Source organism: Bacillus rossius, chromosome 7, assembly GCF_032445375.1.
Source record: "Bacillus rossius redtenbacheri isolate Brsri chromosome 7, Brsri_v3, whole genome shotgun sequence".
NCBI classification, from domain to species: domain Eukaryota; kingdom Metazoa; phylum Arthropoda; class Insecta; order Phasmatodea; family Bacillidae; genus Bacillus; species Bacillus rossius.
In genome coordinates, this window is record NC_086335.1 from 24,292,380 (window position 1) to 24,316,340 (window position 23,961).

General features: G+C 34.8%; 1 protein-coding gene across 6 annotated transcripts in view; it reads left to right on the forward strand.

Moving 5' to 3' along the window:
- The first annotated feature begins 2,194 nt into the window (after nt 1-2,194).
- The window catches only part of LOC134533752 (guanine nucleotide-binding protein G(q) subunit alpha), a 112,176-nt gene continuing 90,409 nt past the window's right edge, over nt 2,195-23,961 (forward strand). For 2 of the 6 annotated variants that reach the window (XM_063371371.1, XM_063371372.1), the window contains exons 1-2: nt 2,213-2,341; nt 2,791-2,996. In XM_063371371.1, coding sequence (XP_063227441.1) covers nt 2,879-2,996 — 118 coding nt within the window. In that variant the 5' untranslated portion in view covers nt 2,213-2,341; nt 2,791-2,878. Of the gene's footprint in view, nt 2,342-2,790; nt 2,997-23,961 lie in introns of all 6 variants that reach the window. The other 4 variants (XM_063371374.1, XM_063371373.1, XM_063371370.1 and 1 more) reach the window with 4 other exon arrangements.

Below are 23,961 nucleotides of genomic sequence, written 5' to 3' on the forward strand. Positions count from 1 at the left end.
GTTTAAATTCTAAAATGGAATAAAATTGAATGTCAGAAAGAAAGCTGTAGTGATACGTACTTTTGAAGGAAGAAATTATTAATATAAATACACTCATCATTGGCTCACTGACTGACTCTGTAACGCTGTATGAATTATATTTTCATGCGCTTACAGTGTAACATTTCCATCGCTCTTGCTAACTTATTCGTCTTAGCATTGCTGCCGAGTCTGTGGCGCAAAGATAATACATATGCATGGAGATAGTTCCGGCATTTTTCAATGATAAAGTAGCGAGCAGTGGCTTATTTTGCTACGTTTTGGCCACGTATATCTGTTTTATATTATTGAAGTTGTTGGCCTCCACTTGCAAATACGAATCTACCAACCACGGTTATGTCAATCTTCCAGCGCTGATGATAGGATTAAAATTATCGCGAATTGTAACATGCTAATGTTGCGGATTCTATTCAATTGAGCACCTTTATACAAATCGCACTGCCAACATGTTTACAATCCTGGTGCATATTGAATCAAATCAACAGCAAGGAAGATTATTGAATGATCAGAGACAAATAACACGCAAAGTAGTTTTTCAAGAGGTTATTCATTTAAAAAAATATTTTGTCAGTTATTTTTACTAATTATATATATAATTTTTATGTGCATAATATTAAAAGAAATTGAAGTTTTTCTCAATAATACGTGTATATAAAGAAAAGTTTTATAGGTATTAATAATTTTTCAACGGACACCTAACAATTAACCAGTATTGTATAAATAACTATTTTATGTAAATGGGAAGATGGTTATACATATACACTGCTGAATTGCTAGATCATCTCTCTGAAGTGCAGAAAATGCTAGCACAACACGAAAAAAAGAAGAGACCATTGCAAAGCACATATGACATCAAGTGATTGCATTAGAGGCTGAAATTTGCATGTTTAATTACAGTTGGTTGTGAGCGTTATGTAAGGTAACTGAGATTTATTAATTCAAGGCCAACTTTATTAAGTTTATACTTACATCAAGCTTCTGTCAACTTTGACGATTTTGATACAGACTTGCATATGCATGCTTGCAAGTTAATTTTCATGCGTAACTAAGCTTGATTGAAGCTTATAGCAATTCTTTTGCAACATGTTGGTTTTATCGAGACAAGTAACTTGATTCAAGCTTACAGGCATATCACAAGCATTGCTGTGAGCTTATTTTGAAAAGAGGGGATTTTATATTAGTTTATACCAAAATGTTCTTGAAGTGGACCAAGTTATGCAAGAATGAACCAACTACAAAGGAATTAAAACATACGGAGTTGGTTCCCTTTTGTGAAACCCAAAACATAAATAATGATAGTAGTAGGTAGCGAGGTCCTTATAGTCTCAGATGACAGGACATTGCACATTATTGTTTCTGTTACGGTACGCATAACAAATGTAGCTGAATTTTGCAACGCGAAATACAGAAACTAAATGCTGGTAGCTAGTGCTACCTTAGACAACTTGATCCAGTTATTTGCAGGAACACGGTAAAATACGTTAATGCAAACACCCAAATTCATAGACATCATTTCCTTACAGCGAAAAATCATCACTGTTTCACTATACAATCAAATATTGTAACCACTTCTTTTCTGCTTTCATCCTCTTCGCCTTCTTACACTTCTTATTCCGAGCAGGATTAACAAAATCCTGACGTCAATAAATGCTTGTAAAATTAGTCTTATTCATGAAAATCTTGCATATTATACTAGGAAAAAATTGCTTTAATTACAAACGGTTAGTAATTAAAAATTACAATCAGATTCGTTTCTGAAGCCATGAAAAAAAAACTTAAAATGTAGCTGTTAAAACAAGTCATCGGTTAAAAATACTGATGGTTATCTATATTGTTACATAAAGTATTTTTTCCATCACATTTATACGTTAGTTTATTTAATACGTGAGCTTATATTAGAAAGGGCTCCAGCTCCCGAGACGAGCAGCAAACGCGTTGTACGATTATCAAATTAATTTTACACTTTAACTCTTAAATTAGCCAATTTTATAAAATTTTAGCCTGCAATTATAATACATACCAAAATTATATTTCTAGCTACTTTATGAAATCACTATGTATTGCATAATCTATTGTTCCGTATTCATATTTTGTACTAATAAAATATTTAAATTTCAAGAAGCGGGATAGCTCGCGTGTGCTACTTTTTCTTGTAGCAGTTGCATTATGGGATTTTACACTATCGAGATGGAGATGCCATCTTGCGGTCAGCGGTTGTTTGAGTCTTTAAAGCTTATTTTGTATTTTCAGTAGTGGATATTTTTTATTATTCCTGTGTGCAACTTAATGGATACAATATTACGTGAGTTTAGATTACAAACCAAGCTTAGCTTGGTATAAATATTTGGTTAATTTTCTGTAATATCCTAACCAAAACACAGGCTGCTCCAAGTCGTGTCTTCCCCCCCTTCCATTTCGCAGTTTGTTCGGCATTTTAATCTTATTATTTAACACGTGCAGGAAATAGCAATTGGCTTCCTGAATCGGGTTAAAGTAATAAGATTATGTGAACATGGCGGCCGTTTTACAGAGCATATAAGTAGAGTGGTGGCCTTGCACGTTTTCACAAATCGGTAAAGGGTTTTGTAGTGGAGCTATTGCGTCGTCTGTTCGTACCACACCCAGTGAGGGCGAGGGAGGTAAAAAGTGGAGCCCTATGCTCGTGTGATAAAAGAGTGCGTGCGTGAATGTGTATGTGCGCTTTAAGAAAGTCGGGACAAGTGCATATTTATGTCAATTCATTCATTGTAGGAGTGAATCGTGGATGAGGAGCCGTTAAAGGTTTCAAAACGGCTCGTTACAGATAATATTGGCTGAGCACCCCCTCCGAAGTCAAAACATGGCGTGCTGCCTTTCGGAAGAGGCGAAGGAGCAGAAGAGAATTAATCAAGAAATAGAACGACAACTTCGGAGGGACAAGCGGGATGCACGGCGTGAACTCAAATTACTTTTATTGGGTAAGTACTAGGATGTAAACGATTCATCTGTGTGGGTTCATATCTTGATTATGGTTTCTGGGTTAAGTGTGTTTAAACTGTTGTCATAATTTAATTACAGTTGCCGCATATTTATAAGCAAGATTATTTGTTAATTTGCATGCCGTAACCACATTATATACGCTATTTAATTTAGTTTTCCGTTTAATTGAATTAATGATGTGTTGTGATGGCTGAAAATGTCACCACTGACATTTTAACAGAGGATTGAAAATGTATAGTATGAACTTCACAAGGGTTATTTGATGCGTTTCAGATATGAATTTACGGCCCTAAAGTTGATGTTCTAGATAGATTTATTTTGGTTTTGCAAATATAATGTGCCCTAGTCAAATAGGGCAACTAAGCGAACCTTCTATCGTGCTAACTGAAGTTTGTATAGGTTAACACTTGGATTAGTTGTTTGTTTTATTAAATATGATATGTAAATAATCATGTAATATTTCAGAAATTTTTCATATTGCTATCAGCACATGGATTTGTCAATAAAAGGAAAGTATGATGGGGGGTAACTTAAATATCTACCTAAAGCATTACTTGTTTTAAAGTGAAGTTTGCAATAAAAATTTTAATAACAGGAAAGCTCCTACCTGTTATTTTTAGAAATTTTACAGTTGGTACATAGCTAGTTTGTAGGTTATATTGACCACTTAGCTAACTCAGCAACTGAATGTATTCTGATATCAAGAAATCTGATATTTTAGGTAATCAAATTCAGAATTTGGTTCTTATTAAATTTTCCAACAGATATAAAATACAGTTATGGAAGGATGATTTACTATTAAATATTTATAATAGAAACATTTGAAGTGTGGTACTGACATACTTCCTACAATGCTGTGTGACTGCTATGCTAGTACACTCGGACACAATTACACTTGGTGATATTACAAAACATGAGTGAGGAGAAAAGCTGTGTGTGAGTGAACACATTGACACTAGCTCAGAATATTTATTTTAGAAGTGATTATATTGGAGTAGTTTACAAGCTACTTGCTTGTGAATTCACTCTCCGTTTTCAAAATTGCTGAACGTAACATCTTGCTGTGCACCAGGAGTGAAGTTTGTGTGATCTACTATTTCTCACTACTTGCTAGAAGCCACAATGATTGAATGGTTAGATCACTTCCTTCTGCCAAGGTAATCTGGGCTCAATTCCCAGCTTGCTAGCACCTGAATTTTTTGATGTTAAGAAATGTAGTGGATGTTGTCATAAGTTAGTGGGTTTTCTCGAGGTAATCCCATTTCCTCTACCAATGCAATCTATCAGTGTTTCATCTTGCATCCCTCTCTAATAATCTCATTGTTGACAAAACGTTGAAATCAAGTGTATCAGAGTGATTCTCAGTACTGCACTCTGTGGTTGTCAATGTCTGTAAAAACAAATGACCAAAATTTATTAAAATATAATTGTTACGCATATTTAAAATGAAAAAAGTAAGAAAATATGATTAAACACACAATGGTTTGCAGAACGTTTTCCAAGCGAGTGAGATTTTCTTGCAGTGTGTGATGAACGTTAACTAGTGACGGCATACCTTTTCACATACAACTTTTTGGGATTTTTGTACAATGTGATACATGACAATAGCAATTGTATAATAAAGATGGCAGTGCTAAGGTCATTATCACTCAATTTTATGTGCGGGGCAAGTGTGGTTGCGTGGAGGTTTTAACCAAAAACATCAATAGTAATATGAACAAGTTATATTTTATAAGGAAACTAGTGCACTATGCAAAATACACAATGTTTGAAATTATAGTTAAAGATAACTCTTTATAACAGTCACACAATGCTGAAACACAATTATCCAAGACTGAAGGATAAGTCTTGTAGGCTGTGTTGATTTTTGTCATTTTCTAATCTATATATAAAAATTAATGTTTCTTAGTTTGTCCCATATGCGTTCCTATACCATTCGTCATATTGTGATGAAACTTTGGTGAGTTGTGTACATGCTCGCCAAGGTTTCTGAATTATAACAATCATTTTACAATAAGTGATGCACGAGTTCATGCTTTTTCAGTTTATGTGTGACATAACAAGTGCTGTTGATTGTGAAATTCCAATTTCTAGTCGAAAAGAAGTAATAGCTATCTCACACATTTTCTTTTTCCAATGAATTTGTAATAGTTGTCACAAAGCATTACTTTTGTTGTCAAATCAATTGTGCCACCCAAATGACAAGCGATTGGTAGCATATGAGCTTCAGAAACAGACGAGCAACGGGATGCGAGACTGGAAACTGCTAGAGTACACAATGATCAAGCCTGTTCTTCTGAAACAATCAAACTTGATACCATGAAGAGTACATATTGCTTGATCCAGTTGCCTGCTGATTTACATCTTGGTGCACAAGGAATGTGCTGTGTAGGTGGAAAAGTGAAATTGCCAGAATTGCATTCAACACCCTAACCATTATTAACATTGGTATCAGGTGAAACAAGCCAATGAAAATATTTCTTAGCAAACATACACAAGTACAATTCATGTATCCAAATGACATAATTCGGTGCAGCAAATATAGTGCGTGAGAATTATTTGTGTATATTCAAAGTGCAAGGGAAAATTTTATCATCTTGTAGCATCACTACCACCACTGCTGAATGCAGATCTCAAATTTTTTAAATTTTATTTAATGGGAAAAACTTTTGAACCATCTGATCAATGTTGTATATTCAATACGAGCATTAAAAGAGAAATTATTACTATTTGATCAACATAAATTTGATTGTTCAGAACTGCCCTTGAAAAAACTTATGACTACAAAGTTGTGGTTAAGAGCAGACGAAACACCTGTTGGTCAACATGGACGGTACAATGCACCAACAATTGATGGAATTAAACTCGTGTGAAATAATTCAGAGTACAGTGATAGAATTTCAGAAAGAGCCCTGAAATAATAGTAATGATGAGTAAGTACATGAAAAAATCAATGTGGCAAGACAGCCTAACGGCCATTTACTACAAACAAGTTTATTAAAACATCATGCTATAAGGATCAAGTGCACAGGATGTTTAATGTACTAAATTAATACAGCAAGCATCTTGTTTAACAACATCAAATGCACAGAATATGAGTATTATAAGAACAAAATTGGTTGTTTGTAAAGTCGGTTTACGGACGATAGTTTAACGTGACGTCATCAAAACATTGATGAAATGATTGCATACTTTTATGAACAAAATTGAATCATTTTTATTGATTTATCACTATTTTGTTGGATACAAAGAAGGAGTGAAATGAAATCTACAATTTAATTGATAAATTTACATTTATTTGCACTCATTAATTCAATAATGTTCATTACTTTAACGAACAGATTATTTTAACTATAACTTTTATACATGTTTGCTATTTAACTTCTTCCAATCTGTGTTATTCTGTTAAGGATAGGACGCTGATATGAAAACTAGGAAACTAATGGGAGTGTTTCAAGGATGATGTGAAGGAAAATGGCTTACCCAACACCAAGATGCAGTCAAACATAATATATTTGCGCAGCAATGCTAGGAGGAACGGGTTAGCAAAGAGCAATGAAAATGTTGCATAAAATGCATGAAAACAGAATTACGCCATGGACTCGGTCGCAATGCTAGGAGGTTCAGGTTAGCAAAGAGCAATATAAAATGAGCGTAATGGGACACAGCAAAACGGGACAATGTGCGTAATGAGACACTTTCGTGCGTGCAGCCGGCGTTCATCGATTTATTAGACGTCACGTCAAAAACTTAAAACTGTGTCGGAGGCATGTAGTATGCCTTTTTTGCTGTGAGTAGAAAATGGATATGTTTGAGATCGTCTAGAACCTTCGATGAAACATCAATTCCACGAGGTAACTAATGTAATTAGAATTCGCAGACCAGACTGACGTACATTCTGCCTTACATCATGAGAAACAGAAACACCAACCTTTGCTTACATTTAAATATACAACGGTACAAAATTGTTGGATCAACAACAATTGACCTTAAATTTCAGCTCCCAGAAATTGATGCTTTCACTTAGAAAACAACATTTCAAACGAAAGGTTAGCAAAAATTTCAGTTTGACGATTCTTGCCTCCATCCCATTACGTAATTCATAATACTTATTAAAATGACAAAAAAACTAATCTGCAATAATACTAAATATTGTACAAATTAAAATTTATTATTTATATTTTAGTTTTAGTCGTATACACAATCTTAGAACAATATTTAAAACTGTTTCCATAATTAAACAGATACTACACTTGACACACATAGTATCAAAACAAAAATGTACACCAAGTAAACATGCATGAAACCGCACCTAAACCTTCCCAGGTAATGTAAATCGTACTTTCTTGTACTTCTGTCTCAACAAAACTACCACAATGGTTAGTAGACCTGTAATATAACATATTTGAAATGTGTTTGTATTTTTTTTTATTTATAAGCCGCCATTCTAGAAAATTACTCAATTTACTTATTACGTACATTATTGCACACTAGGAAGTTTATGTGTATTTTACGTTGTTTAAGATCCCAGTATCGTGAAGTATTCCAGAATGGCTGAGATTCTAGGTTATTTACACTACGCACCTAACCTATTATCACATTCCACATTCTATTCATAGTTATAGATTACAACCAATAAATACTCTTGAGACATTGTGCTAAATTCACAACCATTAATTCTCGTTTAATCTTGCTCATGATTTGAAACTCTTAACATTCTTTAGGAACAAATATTTTTTCTACCTCTATAATTTTTACAACCATTGATATAACAATTAATTTGAAAAATCCACTTCACAACAAAACACCTTCATAATAACAAATCACAGCAGTTATTGATTCTTTTTGTAATACCGCTAACAAAACACACTGTTAAATTGTTTCTGTTTTTCCCAAGCCATTTTAATATCTCATCTTTATTTATACCTACACAGTTTCTCATGCCAAAATTCCTTAAAAATTATTCTTATCACTTTTTTTGCTGCCTCTATCCTTTCTGCACATTTTGATAGTAGCATATAACTACTAGTGTTTTCTTTTATTCTATTGCCAAAGACTTCTCTTAATACTAATTTTTACACAATTTTATATAATATAAGAAATGGTCCTATTCAATCTGTCAAAATATTATATTGTATTTGTAACACTACATCTTATTCACTGCAACACTATACAATCACATGTCATACTTATACACTGTTGTACCATACGTACAATCATGAAAGATTTTAGTTTAGACAACATCCTTGATATAACATAATTGTTATAATTACTTCATAGTCTTACTTTATCTTATTTCCTTTTTTTGCATTCTTTCATGACTATATTGTTCCTAATATTAGCATTGGTGACCATAACATCATAATCATTAGTCATATCGAATAGTACCCTAAAGCCAACTACTTTTCAGGTATCTAGTAATCGTTCCTAAAGTAATTGCCTCTTTATTCCAAACTACCGGTAGCTAGAAGATGTCTGCACCTTGTCAGTCATGAATTTGGTTGTTTTACAGTGTTATTTTATTTTGGGATTCGGTATTTGCATTTTCTATTGTATAATATGAAACATTTTTTCCATCAGTTTGATTTAGCTGATTAATATTGATTTGCTAGCCAAGTAGTCTGTAGCAAGAATAAAAACACAGTCTGCATGATACAATTAGTTTGGAGCAACAAGTGAACTCATTTGCACTGTATCCCAGTGCAATCAACCCTTTAGATAAATCTTTCAATAAATTGTCTTAATGATGTGTGTTAAATCTCCAACATGTTTTGGAATGTTTAGTAATTGTGTAGGTAATTGATATAATAAAAAAAATTACTATAGCATTGTGGTCATTTTACCTAAGCATATTTTTTTTAATCAATTTCTCAAAGGTTAGTATTTTTAGGATTCTACACCTAGCATATGGAAACAGAATAGATACAGAAACAAATTCTAGTTATTGGCCTTCAAAATCATCACTATGCCACAACATGTGTTATTTTGGCAAAGATAAAGTTTTTGGAAACTATAAAAATACCAGATTGCTGTCACATCTCCAAAACTGACTTTAATGACTCTTCAGGTAGGTTAACAAAAATCACTTAAGAGGGTTGTTCTAAATGATAAGAGTAGGTGTGCAGTATGATATAGGAATCTCAGGACATGGATTGCTCAGTGTGCAGTCTTGTTGTCTGTTCTTTGGCTGAACACCTGACTGCACTGCCTCCAACATTTCAAAATTTCTTTGTTGTATGCATCATTCACGGCTCGACCCCGCGTACAAATTCCCCAAGCTTCATTCAATTATTCAAGATGGTGATCGTTTTCTGAACCTTGGACTTTAGTAGCGTACTCTTTTCGAGTTGTGGGGAAGTCACTTAACACAACACTCTTTGATGAACAAGTAAAAAAATATTTTGTTACTAATTTCTCATATTTTAGTGCAAAATCCAATTTATAGTTAACAATATAGGCCTACATGAAGGGTCTGTATTTGGTGTAAACAGTGCTTTCAATTATAATTATAGAAATTTGTGCAGCGTCTAGAAGCATGTACTCCTTGCCATTCTACATCTGTATTGGCATGTTGGAGATCCGTCTGCCAACCTATTGTATACCTCTCCGTAATCACAGCACCTCATCCCATGGCTAGCCAAATAGCCTGCTGCATGCGCATGTTCGTGAGCCGGTATTGGCTCGATCACTCTTGCATTCCATTATGTCGGTTTGATGTTCGACAACCGAAATTTTTTTATTGTCTTGCATCTAGCATTGTTTGGCTGATAGTTCCAACCATTCTACAGCAATCATGCTTGCAGAAACCAATGATGAATAAGTGGGAAGGGAGAGGGTGCTATGGTGGTGGAATTTTCTAACATTAGACTCCTTCGCATTGAGTTCTGAATGCCTGTGGGCCATGAAAAAATGTTTTACAGTTAGGTGCGAAAATGTTTTTCAGTTAAGTGTGAAAAATAGATGGATTCTGTAAATTAATGAATTGAAAATAACTTGTGTATTGTATAGACGCTGGTGTCAAACGTATGGGGTGGGGAAACCTCTGCTCTGCAGAAATTCTTGTTTAATAAATAAAATAAATAAGGATTGTGAAAATTACTTGTTTAGAAGGTTTTTTGAGGAAATTTTAGTGATCCCCCCCCCCCCCCCCCCCCCCAAAAATTCCTTCCCATTATCTAACAGTCAGATTCTGGTGATACGTATGAATGATGAGTGGGTTTATATTTTTGTGAATGAAGCTTTTAAATTCTGTAGCTACTTGTATTAGTGTAGCTAGTAGTAGTGATAATCAGTGAAATAAAGGCTGGTTTTTGCTTGTGCAGTTTTATCGGGAGACATTTCCTGATAATGATTTGAAATTTGTTTGGACACAATGTTGACCACATCTGGGTATAGTTCAGGAAGGAATTGCGTGGCATTCAGAAAAGTAAACTAAGTGGTGTGTCAGTGGATGTTTTGTATAAACCAACACTGAGGTACCGTAACTTGCGTTTATTCACAACAGATAAAGAAAAGTCTTTGAAAAGCAGTAGTAGCTAAAAAATGCATAGGAAAATACCCATGACAAAAGAGCATCAGATTTAAATTGATATATAAATAACAAATGGCAATAATGGATATAAGTTCGTTGTTGAACAAATACCTGTACTAGTTTTTTTTTTATTTCTCTTTAATATTTCCCAGACTTTAAATTTATTCTGATTTCAAAGAATATTGTAGATTTCCTTGCAGGTTTTTAGATTTATTTCCATTAATGCTGGTGCTTTGCTGATGAGCCTAGTACAATTGACATATGATAAGTAGCATTGATGTTTACTTTATTATTGACATTATTTGATGCATTCAGGATAAGTGCTAATTCGACTGGCAAACTTAAGCTGCAGATTAATCGCGACAAAATAAGTTGGAAACATCTTTACGACTCATGGTTTAAAGTGCTTCCTAAGGCTGGTATGTATCTTTGAAGTTGTAGCCAAACAAGTTTTTTATTTTAAATAATAAGAAAACTGTTTTTAAGATATAAGAACATTAAGCATCTGGATTATGTTTAGTTGAACAAAGTTTTACAACCACCTGAATTTTGTCGCTGTCGTAAAATGATTTCTTTAAAATAATTCGGGGTACTATCCCATTACAAAAAATATGTGGCAAATAATGATGTCACCCCAAATTATTTCACTGAAATCATTTTCAATAGCTACATTTTTTTCTGTGGTTGTAGAAATTTGTTCAATTAACAATTGTTCAGACATGTAGTGTTCTCTCTTAAATACCTACTTTCTCTATTTTTTACAAAATTTAAGTTGTTCAACTCCATCTTCAAAGGTGTTTACCAGCCTTGGGAAACACTAAAACCATAAATGTTGTAAATATGTTTTGAACTTATTTTGTTGTGATGAACCTGCAGCCGAATTTGTCAGTTGAATTCAGACTCCCCTAGTATTTTACAGGAAGTATATATCTTTGAGTCAGTTTTTAGAAATACATACAGTGAAATGTTCAGGATCATAGCCATTATGGATTATTGGACCTCAATATGTTTTTAACAGGCATACAAAGGTATAATTGTTAATATAATCCACTAGAAAACAGGAAATATTGTATTGAAATGAAAATCAACTATATTAATATATAAATCAATTATAAACGGAGCAAACTTAAAACACAGTGCAGTAATACAACCTGGCGACCAAGGAATCCACCATAAATATATGATTGTGATGTGTTCTGTTGGTGCCGGATTACATAATGTGCTGAACCATAAAATGCTGTATTAAAGACCTTTTTTTCCACTGTAATAATTTTTTGAACTGCCTTGACATATAAAATTGGATGTTGGTATGTGTGACGTTGATAAACTTGGACACCGTTTGACCGATCGCCTTGAAAATTGACACATCAAAGTGTTTTTTCTGGAGAGAGTTTTTTTTCCTATCCATTTTTTTTTTTAATTTACCGCCAGATGGCGCTGCAGTGCATCAACTTGTAAACCGTTCAACTTTGCCATGACAATTGGTATAGGCCCTACATAGATATTTGAACATGGAGAATATTTTTGCAATATCCATTTTGCTATAACTTGCCACTAGATGGCGCTGCAGCCCATAAACTTCTACACAGTTCAACCGATCGCCATGAAAATTGGTACCTATATGTAGGTATATTTTAACTCTGAGAATATTGTCACCCTATCTATTTAGCAATAACTTGCCAATAGATGGCACTGCAGCACAGCAACTTCTATTCCTTTCAATTGATTACCATGAAAATTGGTATATTTTGATTTTTACTGTCCTTAATCCTCAATAACAAGAAGTAGTGATTGTGGCTATGATAAAATTACATTCAACCCATTCAATTTAGATATATAGAGGAAAATAAACACTGGCAGGACAACGTCTGCCAAGTTCTGCTAGCATAATATATATTTTGGAATTGACTGTTACTTCTGTATTTTATGGTAATTTTATGTGTATTTATGTAAAAGCATTACAATCTTATTTTATATGCAAATAAATGTGTTCATTTATTAGTTTTTGTTATTCTTAATGAGCATTAGTGACCTGCATGACACCACAATAGAAATTAATTCCATTGGAGTGACATAGCCATGCTGAATGGCTGCAGATCTACAGTTATGTGACTGCCAGCTTAGGCAGTCAGATGCTAAATCACTATCGCCAGGTGGTTGGCAGTGTAGGCTATCGGCTTGTAAGGCCTCAGCTTTACTGCAAGGCTATAACAGGTGTCGGCATACTTTTGAGTGAGATGAGCCAAATATTAATAAACAGATTATCCAATTTTTTAGAGAGCCGCATCATGCATTTTCAGATAAAATAAAAATATTTTTTCCACAAATTCAGTGTTACTTGAGAAAAAAAGTGTGTGCGTGGAGTCCACGTGAGACAGACGTGAAACTACTTGCTTATTATATTATTAGGTATAGGAGAAACAATTCTCTTTAGCTGAGGTTGCAGATCAAAATATATATGCAAGTATGTAAGCCTAAATTATGCTATTGTGCAAGTGTGAAAGTGTCAAGTGTGCAAGTGTTAAATTATGCTATTGCACAAGTATGCGAATGTGAAAGTGTAAAGTGTACAAGTATGCTGCATCATTTCTACTTCTCCCCTGCCATCTACTACTCTACCGGTACCTCTACCAAGTACCATCTATTCCCCTCCTCTCTCGATTCCCCCACCATGTACCTAACTATTGCCCTAATGTGATCAGAATTTTCGTAATGCTCTAACATTGAAGCCCCCTCAGCAAAGAAGTTAGTTTTCACTTCAAAAAACGTGTATAGATAAAAAATATGGTAGTAATTAGTAGAGTTGTACTGATAAAAAAAGAAAACTTAAATTTGCAAGGGTAGGGATGCGCGCACATAGGTTGTGGACCAGCGTTGCAATTGTGCCCTTAGATTTTGTTCGGCTTTTTTTTTTTATGCTGTGGCAGCATAGTGAGTAGTAGAGCCGTAGAATCCTATGAAAAGATCTGCATGGGCTCTTGAGCCGCGGTATGCCAACCCCTGGCCTACAACATTGAGCATCACAAGCTCTCATTTAATACGAATAGTTTCTTTTATGAACCAATGTGACAGATTATTAGTCATTCCATTTGAGTTGCAAAACTGCCACTGAAGACCTGTTAAAAGTAAATTTTATCCATACTTTCCTGTCCTTTATTTTGTTTTAGTGAACATACTACACTTGTCTAGAACAATCACTGCAGATGTAACTTGCTTAGATTAACTCATTTCATGTACTGAAAACAGTCTGGTTGCAAGCAGGTTCGCCAAATCAGACTCACGAGCCAAAATCATATCTGTATACACATACATGTCATTTGCAACTATAAGAATGATCTGTTTCATTTGTCAGTTTCTGTAACTTTATATAAAGCAAACTATGCTTTTCAAAACTAAGTGCAACGTTAGTGATACTGTTGACTGAACTTTATTTTTTTGTGTGTTCACATATAAGTTTTTTATATTTCTTTCGGTTCATTCCACACCAAATCAACCAATGGTCAAAACATGATTTCTTCAGATATTTATGATTTTTCTATATCAGATAGTATTGGCTCAGCAGATAAAGAATACAAATTTTGAATTTTTTATCATCTTTGGTTTTTGGTTATAAAGTTTTGAAAAATTAAACTCCAGTTTGTAGGAACATTTTGATATATTTAAAAGTATGCAACTGTAAAACAGTTTGTCCTAGAAAGCTCAAATTCTCTTAAGAATGACGGGGGCTTTAATTTGACATATGACTTGAGTGTATCACATCACTGTATATTTTTTGCATGAAAAAAACTCAAAAGAAGTTTTTATATAAAAAACAAAAATCTGATTTTTTTTTTTAATGAAAAAAAGTTTATTTTGTACTAAACCTCTTTAGTAAGTTGTGTACAAAGTTTCATGATGGTATTCCAGTGGTATCATATTGAAATTATTTTTTATTTAAATTAATCTGTACGGAAATTCTGTTTATTCGTTACTTGTTAGCCCAAATAAAAATTAATCTTAAAAAAAAACTCAATTTTATGTAAATTTAAATTTCATTTTACCCATTTTATTTAAAACAAAAAAATTCAACTTACTTTACACTTAAAGAACAGGATTTTTTTCTTCTTTTAGCACTTCAAATTCAAAAAGGTGAGTTCTCGTTTATGCCAAAACTTGTGCTGTGGCCGTCTAATGTGCAGGAACTTGGTAGGTTCTACCTGTTGCTGTGGTTGGATGTAGTTTGCACAAAAAATATAGTTTATTGGCAGTGCTAAGGTATCTGCTCTCCTAGGATATGTGAATGATGGAGTGGTTCTTTTGAATGAAGAAAGAAAACACACTTTTTCAACATCATCTTTTAAGTCAACATGCGCCAACCACCACTCCTAATCGTAAGAACAAGCAACAAAACCCACAATTTCTTCAAATAGAATGTCTTCATCACCAGAGCTGATCTGTACCCTAAGTTTCTCAATCATCAGAATATGGGTTCATTTTTGTTTTGACTTTATTTAGATCTAAAGGGATGTAGACATGGAATTTCTGGGTCCTAGGGACTGCTACAGCTTTTTCAAACCATGGTTTTAGAATCTTTTCTTCATTTATATACTCTTCATTGGTTACATAAAAAAATGTAATGAATGGAAAAATGTTCACACCCCAGTGAAAAAGCTGAAATTTGGTTTTATAATAGATTTTGAAGGTTAGCAGCAAGCCTTTTTACCGTACCCCCAACTTCATCACAAACTCCCCATGTGATGTAGCATAGAAGTGCCACTCAGCCTCAAGGCCATCAAAGAAAGCCCTCTTTGTGATAGCCAAGGTTCACAAAATTCTCATGATTTTTGTACTGTGCAGCTGAACCATCTGTAATACCTATAGTACTTTTTCAAATTTGGCAAATAATTTCTCAGGAATAGGATTAACCTTTTCTGGAAAGCATGAATTACAGTTTTGTGTTTGACAGTCTGTATAAATACAAAACTCTGGTAAACTAGCTATTGTTTTCCTGTTCTTTGATTGCTTTCCTTGAAATATACTACAAAAGGGTGCACAGTAGCCATAGAATTGTTCCAATGAAACCCTTGCACCTAATCTTTTAGAACAAACAAATAATTTTTGGCACTATCCAAATTTACTACAGTTTTACAAATATTTTTTTTTTTCCAGAGAAAAACCTTGATTGCTGTTCAGCAATAGTCATTTTTTTAAGGTTACTCAATTGATTACCAAATTCTTGAACAAACTCATCAAATGGTTTGGTAAATTTTTCGAAATTGCATCTGTCAACAGTAATCTATTGTTTGTTAATGATGTTGTCAATCATTTCCTCCTCGAAAAACCCAATTAATAAATACTTCTTTAAATTCCTCAATATCGGGACAGTAGTCACATTCATTTAGGAAGCATGTCTGTAATGGTGGATTGCACATAACTTTAGCAGTACATTCCTTGTAACTCGATAGAGGACTTTGAGTCAGGAAGTGTCAACTTATTTTACCTACCTCCTGAAAAAATGAGTTTTTCATTCTGGTGTGCTGTGCAAACACAAACAGAATGAGTGCCACTGGCACCAGCAATGTTGCAATTTTTGGGGCCTCAGTTCTGCAAACGTTGGAAAGCCAATTTTTAAAAAAGAGAATTTTGATTTGAAAATATTGTAAATTTCATGCAAATTTACCAAAATCAATCTTTTTTTTAACATGGATTGGCTTATTTTCAGTGTCCTTACCCATGGAAACACAATCTTTTTTTTCCAGGAATTTGCGTACTCGCTTCGTCGTCATTATAAAATTCGTTACCAACACACCTGTTTCGCGAGGTAGAGTTTTCCCAGGTTTTGGATCAGGTGTCAATAGCACTCCCTTTTAGTTTTTTTCCCACCATATAGTTACTAATACCAAATTTGCGTTTCATTCTTGCACAAGAAACATGTCACTGCTAAGGAACTCCTGTTAGGTCCAGTTATATGTACCAAAGAAACTATTATCACTATATTTAGACCTAATGAAAAAAATTAAGACAAGTTCAGATTAAAAAGTTAGATCAGTTTTTTTATGATGTAGCAAGTCATGAATTAGCAGCATTTTCACATGCATAAATTTTCATAAAAAAATCATTTCAATATGATACCATTGGAATAACATCATGAAACTTTATACACATCTTACCAAAGTGGTTTGGTATAAAATATATTTTTTTTTTGGTTAAAATATAAAGTGATACACTCAAGTTGTCAGATTAAAACCCTTGTCATATTGAGCTTTCTAGGACAAATGGTTGTAGAGTTACATGCTTTTAAGTAACCTATTTTATAAAATTCCTACAAACTATCATTTTTTAATTTTACCAAAAAATTTTAACTTTGTATTTTTAGCCATACTGAACATGCTCACCAAATATGATACATTTTGAAAGCTTCAAGTTTTAAAATAATTATTTTATTGGTTTATTTGATATGGCATGCCCCTTTGAAAAAAGTAATTTATGTACACACATCAACATCTAGGTGGCTCTGTCTCATAAATTTCTAAGTACCCAAACCACAAAATACTTGCTACAATCACACATATTTTGCCTATTGACTTACTTCCTAGCCAAATATATTCCTGTGACAGCTGTTTTCTGGAATCTTGGGCTTAGTCTGATTTTAGTTAGCTTAGTTTACTGCTGCCTTTAGATGTTTTATGCTCAGTGTTCATAGATATTAAGATATTCAATAGCAAAGATGTTGAAGAAGTGATGTAAAAAAAACTCTAGATTTAGTGCAAATAAGAACATAGTCATTATGAAAAAGTAAAACCTGCAGGGAGACATCAGTTATGTTTTAATCTGCCACAACAATTTCCTTTAAAAACCATTTTGAGGCAGTCGGAGATCTGTTTAGGATGAGAAGTAGTTTGTTAAAGTGTGGTAAGTGCACAGTGAACAGAAGTGAGGAATGTATAAAAAAATGTGAACTAAAACCCTATTGTTGTAAACCTTTTATAAAAATAAATTCTTCCTTCTGTTAAATTCTAAGCTTTCTGAAATAAAACTGAATGCACTTACAGTCATGAGCTAAAGACCTTTAAGTTGAGGTACTTTATTTATTTTTTCACAGAATTAAATACAACGTGTATGCATGTATGCATTGCAGTTTACATATCACCAGAATTATCTGACAATACTCTCAATGCTAGATTTACTTTGGCAAAATGTGAGAAACTGTTGGCACAGTAAAATATGAGTTTTTACACTTTATTGACATGCCATTTTTCAAACAACAAAAATCTAGCCCATAAACTTAAAACTAAACTGCCTTAAAGAGCAATAATAATTCACCACTGTAACACTTTCCCTTGAATTATTTCAAAGCAGTATTACACAATTTCAGTAAATTACAATTTCGAAAAAATACATTTCAACATTTTCAAGATATAATTAGTACCATTAAACATGGTGAATAGGATCATAAGTTTGTAACATATTTAGAAGAATAATGTAGCAGAAAATAATTGTTCATAGAACTATATATTAGAACTATCATTAGAAATATTAGAACAATGTATAATTTTTTACTATAGTATGTTTACAAATATTTGATCCCATTCACCCCTCTGATCTTATTCACCTCGTTTAATGGTATAAACCTAATGCTTTTACAAAGTACTCATGTTTCTGATTATATTTCCTCAGTAGGAATATACACAATACAAATGTTCGTGTCTTGTACATGTTGTCTAAGAAAGTGGTACCTAACATCAATGTGTTTTAAGCTTTGATTTGTCATGTCATTTTTTGCTAAGTGTTAGCTCCTTTTTCATCATTAAAACACAGCAGTTGCATTCAGGTTTTACATTGCAGTTCTTTGTTCAGAATCCTTAACCATATGGCCTCGTGAACAGTGAAACTCAATGCCCTGAATTTGCCTCTACAGTACTAAAGGTGATTTCCTTTGCTTTTTGCTGAATCACGATATCATACCACCCATGAATCTGAAACTAGTGCCTGTGATTGAATACTGATTCACTGAAACCCTCAATTTTAAAGTCACTCTTTTTGTTGAATCCTAATTTAAGGTTCCTTGTACACATGAGGTATCTGAACACTTTTCACTGTAACCCAATGTCACATTTTTGGGCTATTGTTAATTTGACTGGCAGTTGACAGCATATGCAATATCAAAACTGGAAACTAGAGATAAATACAAGAGACTAAATATAGCTTACTGGTATTGCCCACTTTCATCACACTGCTCGTCACTGTCACTTGGCAAGGTTGAGTTTGAAGCCTTCTTCCATTGGAGTTTATATTTGCTTGCAGTCCATCATCCAAAACTTGCTCAACAACTTGTCAGTGTATTCGGATTGGTCAATCCAAAGCCTGCCACCCTTAGTCTCAAATCATCTTAATACTTAGAAAGTTGAAATTGAGCATGTTGCAAAAATTCTTCTCAAAGTTAAGTTCGTTGGTTATGACTATATCGTCTATATACACTGTCATGATGCCTATACCTTCTACTTTTTTTTAGTAAATACAAGTATGGTTTTGACTGTTCCAAACCCAATTTTTGGAATGTGTTGAGTGAAGATGCCGGTTCCAACATCGCCCACTTTGCTTTAACCCATACTGTGCCTTCTTCAAAAGCCAAACTTTTCCTCATTAATTTCTTTGGGGGTAGTACATAAACCTCTTCATCTAAATAGCCATGGCGGGTATGCTGATTTGATCTCCATGTGTGTCATAATTTAGAATTTTTTTATAATTGATCAGATTTATAAAGTAAGTAAAATTTATGAGATTTATAAGGTACATACTATTCATATTCACAAGTACATATTTTTCTTACAAGTCTAATTAAAAAAACATTATATATCAGCTTTGAATGTAAATGTTAATGTACAAATAGAGCAGCATGAGCCCTTTACGACAGTTTCTTGGTAATAGACATAGGTTAAAGCAAAATAATAATTTTTATAAAGAACATGTTTTGCTTTGGAAAATGGATTAACCTTTGCACGGTGTAAGATTGTCCATCCAAATAGGTTTTGAGACTGGGGCATGATCAAAATGGTTTGTTATATTGTATTTAATTTGTGTTTTGAAACACCATTAAAGTATGGGTTAATAATTAAAAAAGCACAAGCAAGTGCATGGCAGACTATGCACCCAATGTGAAATTGGTTGAAAATTGAATTCTTATATGTTAATTTTAGCCAATTAAATTTTGTGATGAAAATAGCCTCTGTTGGTAGAGTTAGTAAATTATTATGTTAATTATGATTTTCCTGCAACAGCTATCCAGCAGCCTCTAAAAACAATTTTCCAACTCAAAAATTTTATTAGGTTATGATAGGTAAACAAAAAACATTTAATATCCTGCAAAACATTTTTGCATATATTCATCATGCATCATTTATTTAAATAATTATGGCGATACTTTATTAAGGAAAAATTACTTAAGGAAATTTGTGTTGATTTCCTACTATCGTTTGATAAATAAATACAAAAAGTTCTCAACGACCTCCAATGTGCACAGCCTCTCTCCCATTAACACAAACTTTGTGTGTGTGTGTGTTATTCATTAAGTCAGAATAATAATGGCACACGACCTACTGAGATTACAAATTTTACAGAATTATGAGTCAATGTACAAGCATTGGTACAAAGCTTCGTGTTTTACATATATTAAAAATAATAAATAGGTTGCATAACTATTAAATAATGTGTAGCACCTAAATGTAAAGGAATCTGGAGACCTCGGTAAATGTTTTTTAAATACAAACGTTTAAGTTAATTTTTGTGTAACCATGTGTGTTTGAATTTATCAATTGATTCTTGTTAATGGTAATTCATATTTGCGTTGATTGTAGCCACCACCTTGTGGCCGGGGGTTGTTCGGACGGCTTTAAGGTGATAAGTTAGTGGGCGCCACCACGTGGACCCGGTGAGACTCCTAACTCGGGGCGTGACGTCGCCCATGTGAGGCGTGATTTTACCCCCTTGAAAACACCTAGCACTAATTCCTGCCCGCTCTCAGCGTCGGGCACGCTAGTCTCTACGCAGTGGGCTCTTAGGCGTCCCACACGCCGTCACACTCCACGTGGTCATACAGATTAAAAATAATACGTTAGATTTACACACCTGCTTTATTCGACTAACTCAACTCATACACGTACACGATTAAAACTGTATAAAACTCCCGTGGCACGAATCGGTTTAGGTGTAATGACCCGCCACGTGGTCACATACCGAATTACGTATTACATAGAAAAGAGACCGTTACTGGTCGTAAGATAATTAATTAAACAGTCCCCCGACCGAGAGGAGCTCCGAGGACTAAAAGAAAACGATTTGGAAAACATTAAAGTTAAACAGAATTACTTAGCGGTGAAAACAAGCGGTGAGGTCCCCGGAGTGCTGAATTGTCTGCTCTCGGTCGTTGATGGCGGAAGACTGGGGTGAGCTTATGGCTCGGCTCGACTAACATGGCGTCCTCCCGCCGAAACAATTGCCGTTAAAGATATTTGTGAATTCGTGCCACGGGAAACTAAAGTAACATGACAAGGATGATTTAAAAATTGCGTGACATTTTCTGAATAATGAAAAAGAATACTACAAATTACAATAATTAAGAATTACATTTAAATATTGTCTGGCTTCGGCTTTCCTCGGGAATGTCCGGAGACGCTATTATATTTTAATACATTATTGTAATTAAAAGTACATAAAAACCCTCCCGGCCGATCTGCCATCACGTTGCACTTGGGAAACATTAAAACAAATTGCACAATTACATTTAATTATGTTTTAGGGGTGCGGCGCACTGACTCGACAGCGCCCTCTTGCCGGGCGAACACACACGCACGCACACGTACGCACGGGTAGGCGGGAGGTTTGAATGGAGGGTGGGTGGTGTTTGGGCGGTGGCATATCGGACTTAATAGGGGCCGCAGGCCCGGACGATGTCAACTTCAATTAAAAGCCAGTTTGCGTGCATTGCATTAGCTGGTTATTTATGTAAATTAATATGATTTTACAAGCCAAAGATTAAGACCACCAACGAACACCACCTTCCATATCTAATAAAATCTTATAAAACTTCTTAATTTTTGTAATTGACTATCGTGACACTAAAATACATATTAGACAATATTTTATTAAAAGTATAAATGTTTATTAAAGACCCTAGATTCGGAACCCAAAGACTGCTAAGTGGAACCTAGATCCCGATATTATTGGGGGAAAAAAACTAAATTTCTTTGGTTTTTATGCTGTGTGGTTGGTAGTGTGAGAATCATTACTGATTGATGTCAGAGGAGAATAAAAGAAGGTGTTATGTTTGACCTGGGAGTGAAGTCTCTGGACTTGTACACTACTAACTTGGGCAGAGCCTCAGCGCGGAAGCCTTTATTTCACAGACGAGAGAGCCAAAACCCGAAGTTTCCCGAAGTTCATGCTAGCTGGTTTTTTTTTCCTCCGTATCTTTAATGTAGCTATCCTAACCAAATCGACCGTCCACAATGTTTTAAAGTATTTATAATGTAGCTAACCTAACCTCATTGACCATTAGTATCCTTTTATCAACACATTACAATGAACAAAAAAAAATTAAGATGCATGATCGGGCGTTTGGCTCTCTCGTCTGTGAAAAGAAGGCTTCCCCTGAGCGTCCGGGCGCCAGGTGGGGAGAGCGGGACTGCGGCGCGCCCTGCTCGGGCGGCGAGCAGGTCAGTCCCCCCCCCCCCCCCCCCACACACGGACACACACACTGGCACGGCCGCCAGCCAGCCTTGGGCCTTGGGCGATGGGCGACGGCCTCCTGCAGCCCCGCGCACCCGGGACCTCGTCTCCTCGGCGCTCCAGCAGCAGCTGGACCGAGTGTGCCGCAGGGTTCAAGGTCGTTGCCCTGCAACAGTCCCGAAAACCACTGGGTGACGTCACATGGTCGCGCGGAAATTGCAGCATCCCATGTCTGACTTTATGTAAGCTTTTGGACATACGCCATTGATAAGCACATGTATGTCTGTAGAAGAAAACTACAAAAAAAAACACAAAAGACAAAAACACTAATTAAGCAAAAAATTGCTGTTGTCAACAGGATATAAACACCACATAATATTCCATAACATGATTATGGTCAACAAAAAAAGAAAAACAAAGAAAAATGGACTAACAAACGAAAAAAAAACCACAAATAATGACAGCACAAAAATATTGAATCCAAAAAAATTCAGCACAACAGTTGAAACGAGACAAAAATACGACAAAACGAAAAGACGAAATAAACACAATAGTTTTCCAAAAACAGAAGAGAACGAAAAAAAAAACCCACAAATGATAACAGCACTAAAATATTGAACAAAAAAAAATTCAGCACAACAACGATGTCCGAATCCACTGATTTCTCGAGTACTCGTTAGAGCGCATTATGTATGTATTGTAAATGAGTACGCAGCTTAATTTCGAATATTAATTTAACGCGTTAAAGTTGTAAGAGTTAAATAATATTCAGTAATTCGGTGGCAATACTAAATGCTAATAAATGAATTCTAATCACACTGCAAAAAATATATTCGCGTGTCCAGCCTTTTGAAAAGCACTGGTCGCAAACGCATACTAACGCGTACTAATCAATGTTTCGTCCTGGGTTTCTTTCTGCTTCCTGTTCCTACCGCATCGTTTATTTTCTGTTTCCCTTTTAGGTAGATTTCAAAAAATACTATATTCTGTAGCCGTTACCACGGTGCGACTTATGGAAAATTTTTATATAGTTTTTTGTTTCATGGTCCATATACCCCAAAACCATCGTCAACTCAACAGTTTATATATATATATATATATTATATATATACTGGAACCGTAAACAGCAAATATCACAGATTGTGACAAAAGTTGGAAGTTGACGAATGCATTCGACATCGCCCACATCGCCCATTAATTATTTCAGAGGGTCAGGTGGGCCAATCCTGTAGGGACGCCTCTGAGCACCGTTCAGTTCAGTTCAGTTCAGTTCCTCCTCGCAGAGCGGCGCGTGTGTACTCGTGTGGCACACACCTGCTGCTGCCTGGTGTTTGCGCCGCAGCGCCCACCGCCCGCCTCCCGAGGTTTCAGTGGCGGTCCTGCAACCTCTCACACCTAGGCCCGAATGCACAGATTCCACTAGAAATTTAGTAGTAACTTGTACTGCATTTAGTGAAGGATTCGAACGACACTAAATTTCGTATGTTAAGAATAATTTAGTAATAGCCCCGCTAGGCTTAAACAAGTATAGTGTTGAAGCTTACTAAATCACGAAGATAGTCGAGTTTAATCGAATATGGCCTGATTTTAATGACGTCAAGTCTGACGTCACGAACTCGGCCAATAGGGAATGGGTATTTTTGTTTATATTTAATTTACTGTTTACAAATAATAAGCATTGAGTTTTTGGGTTATCCACGTTGTTGTCT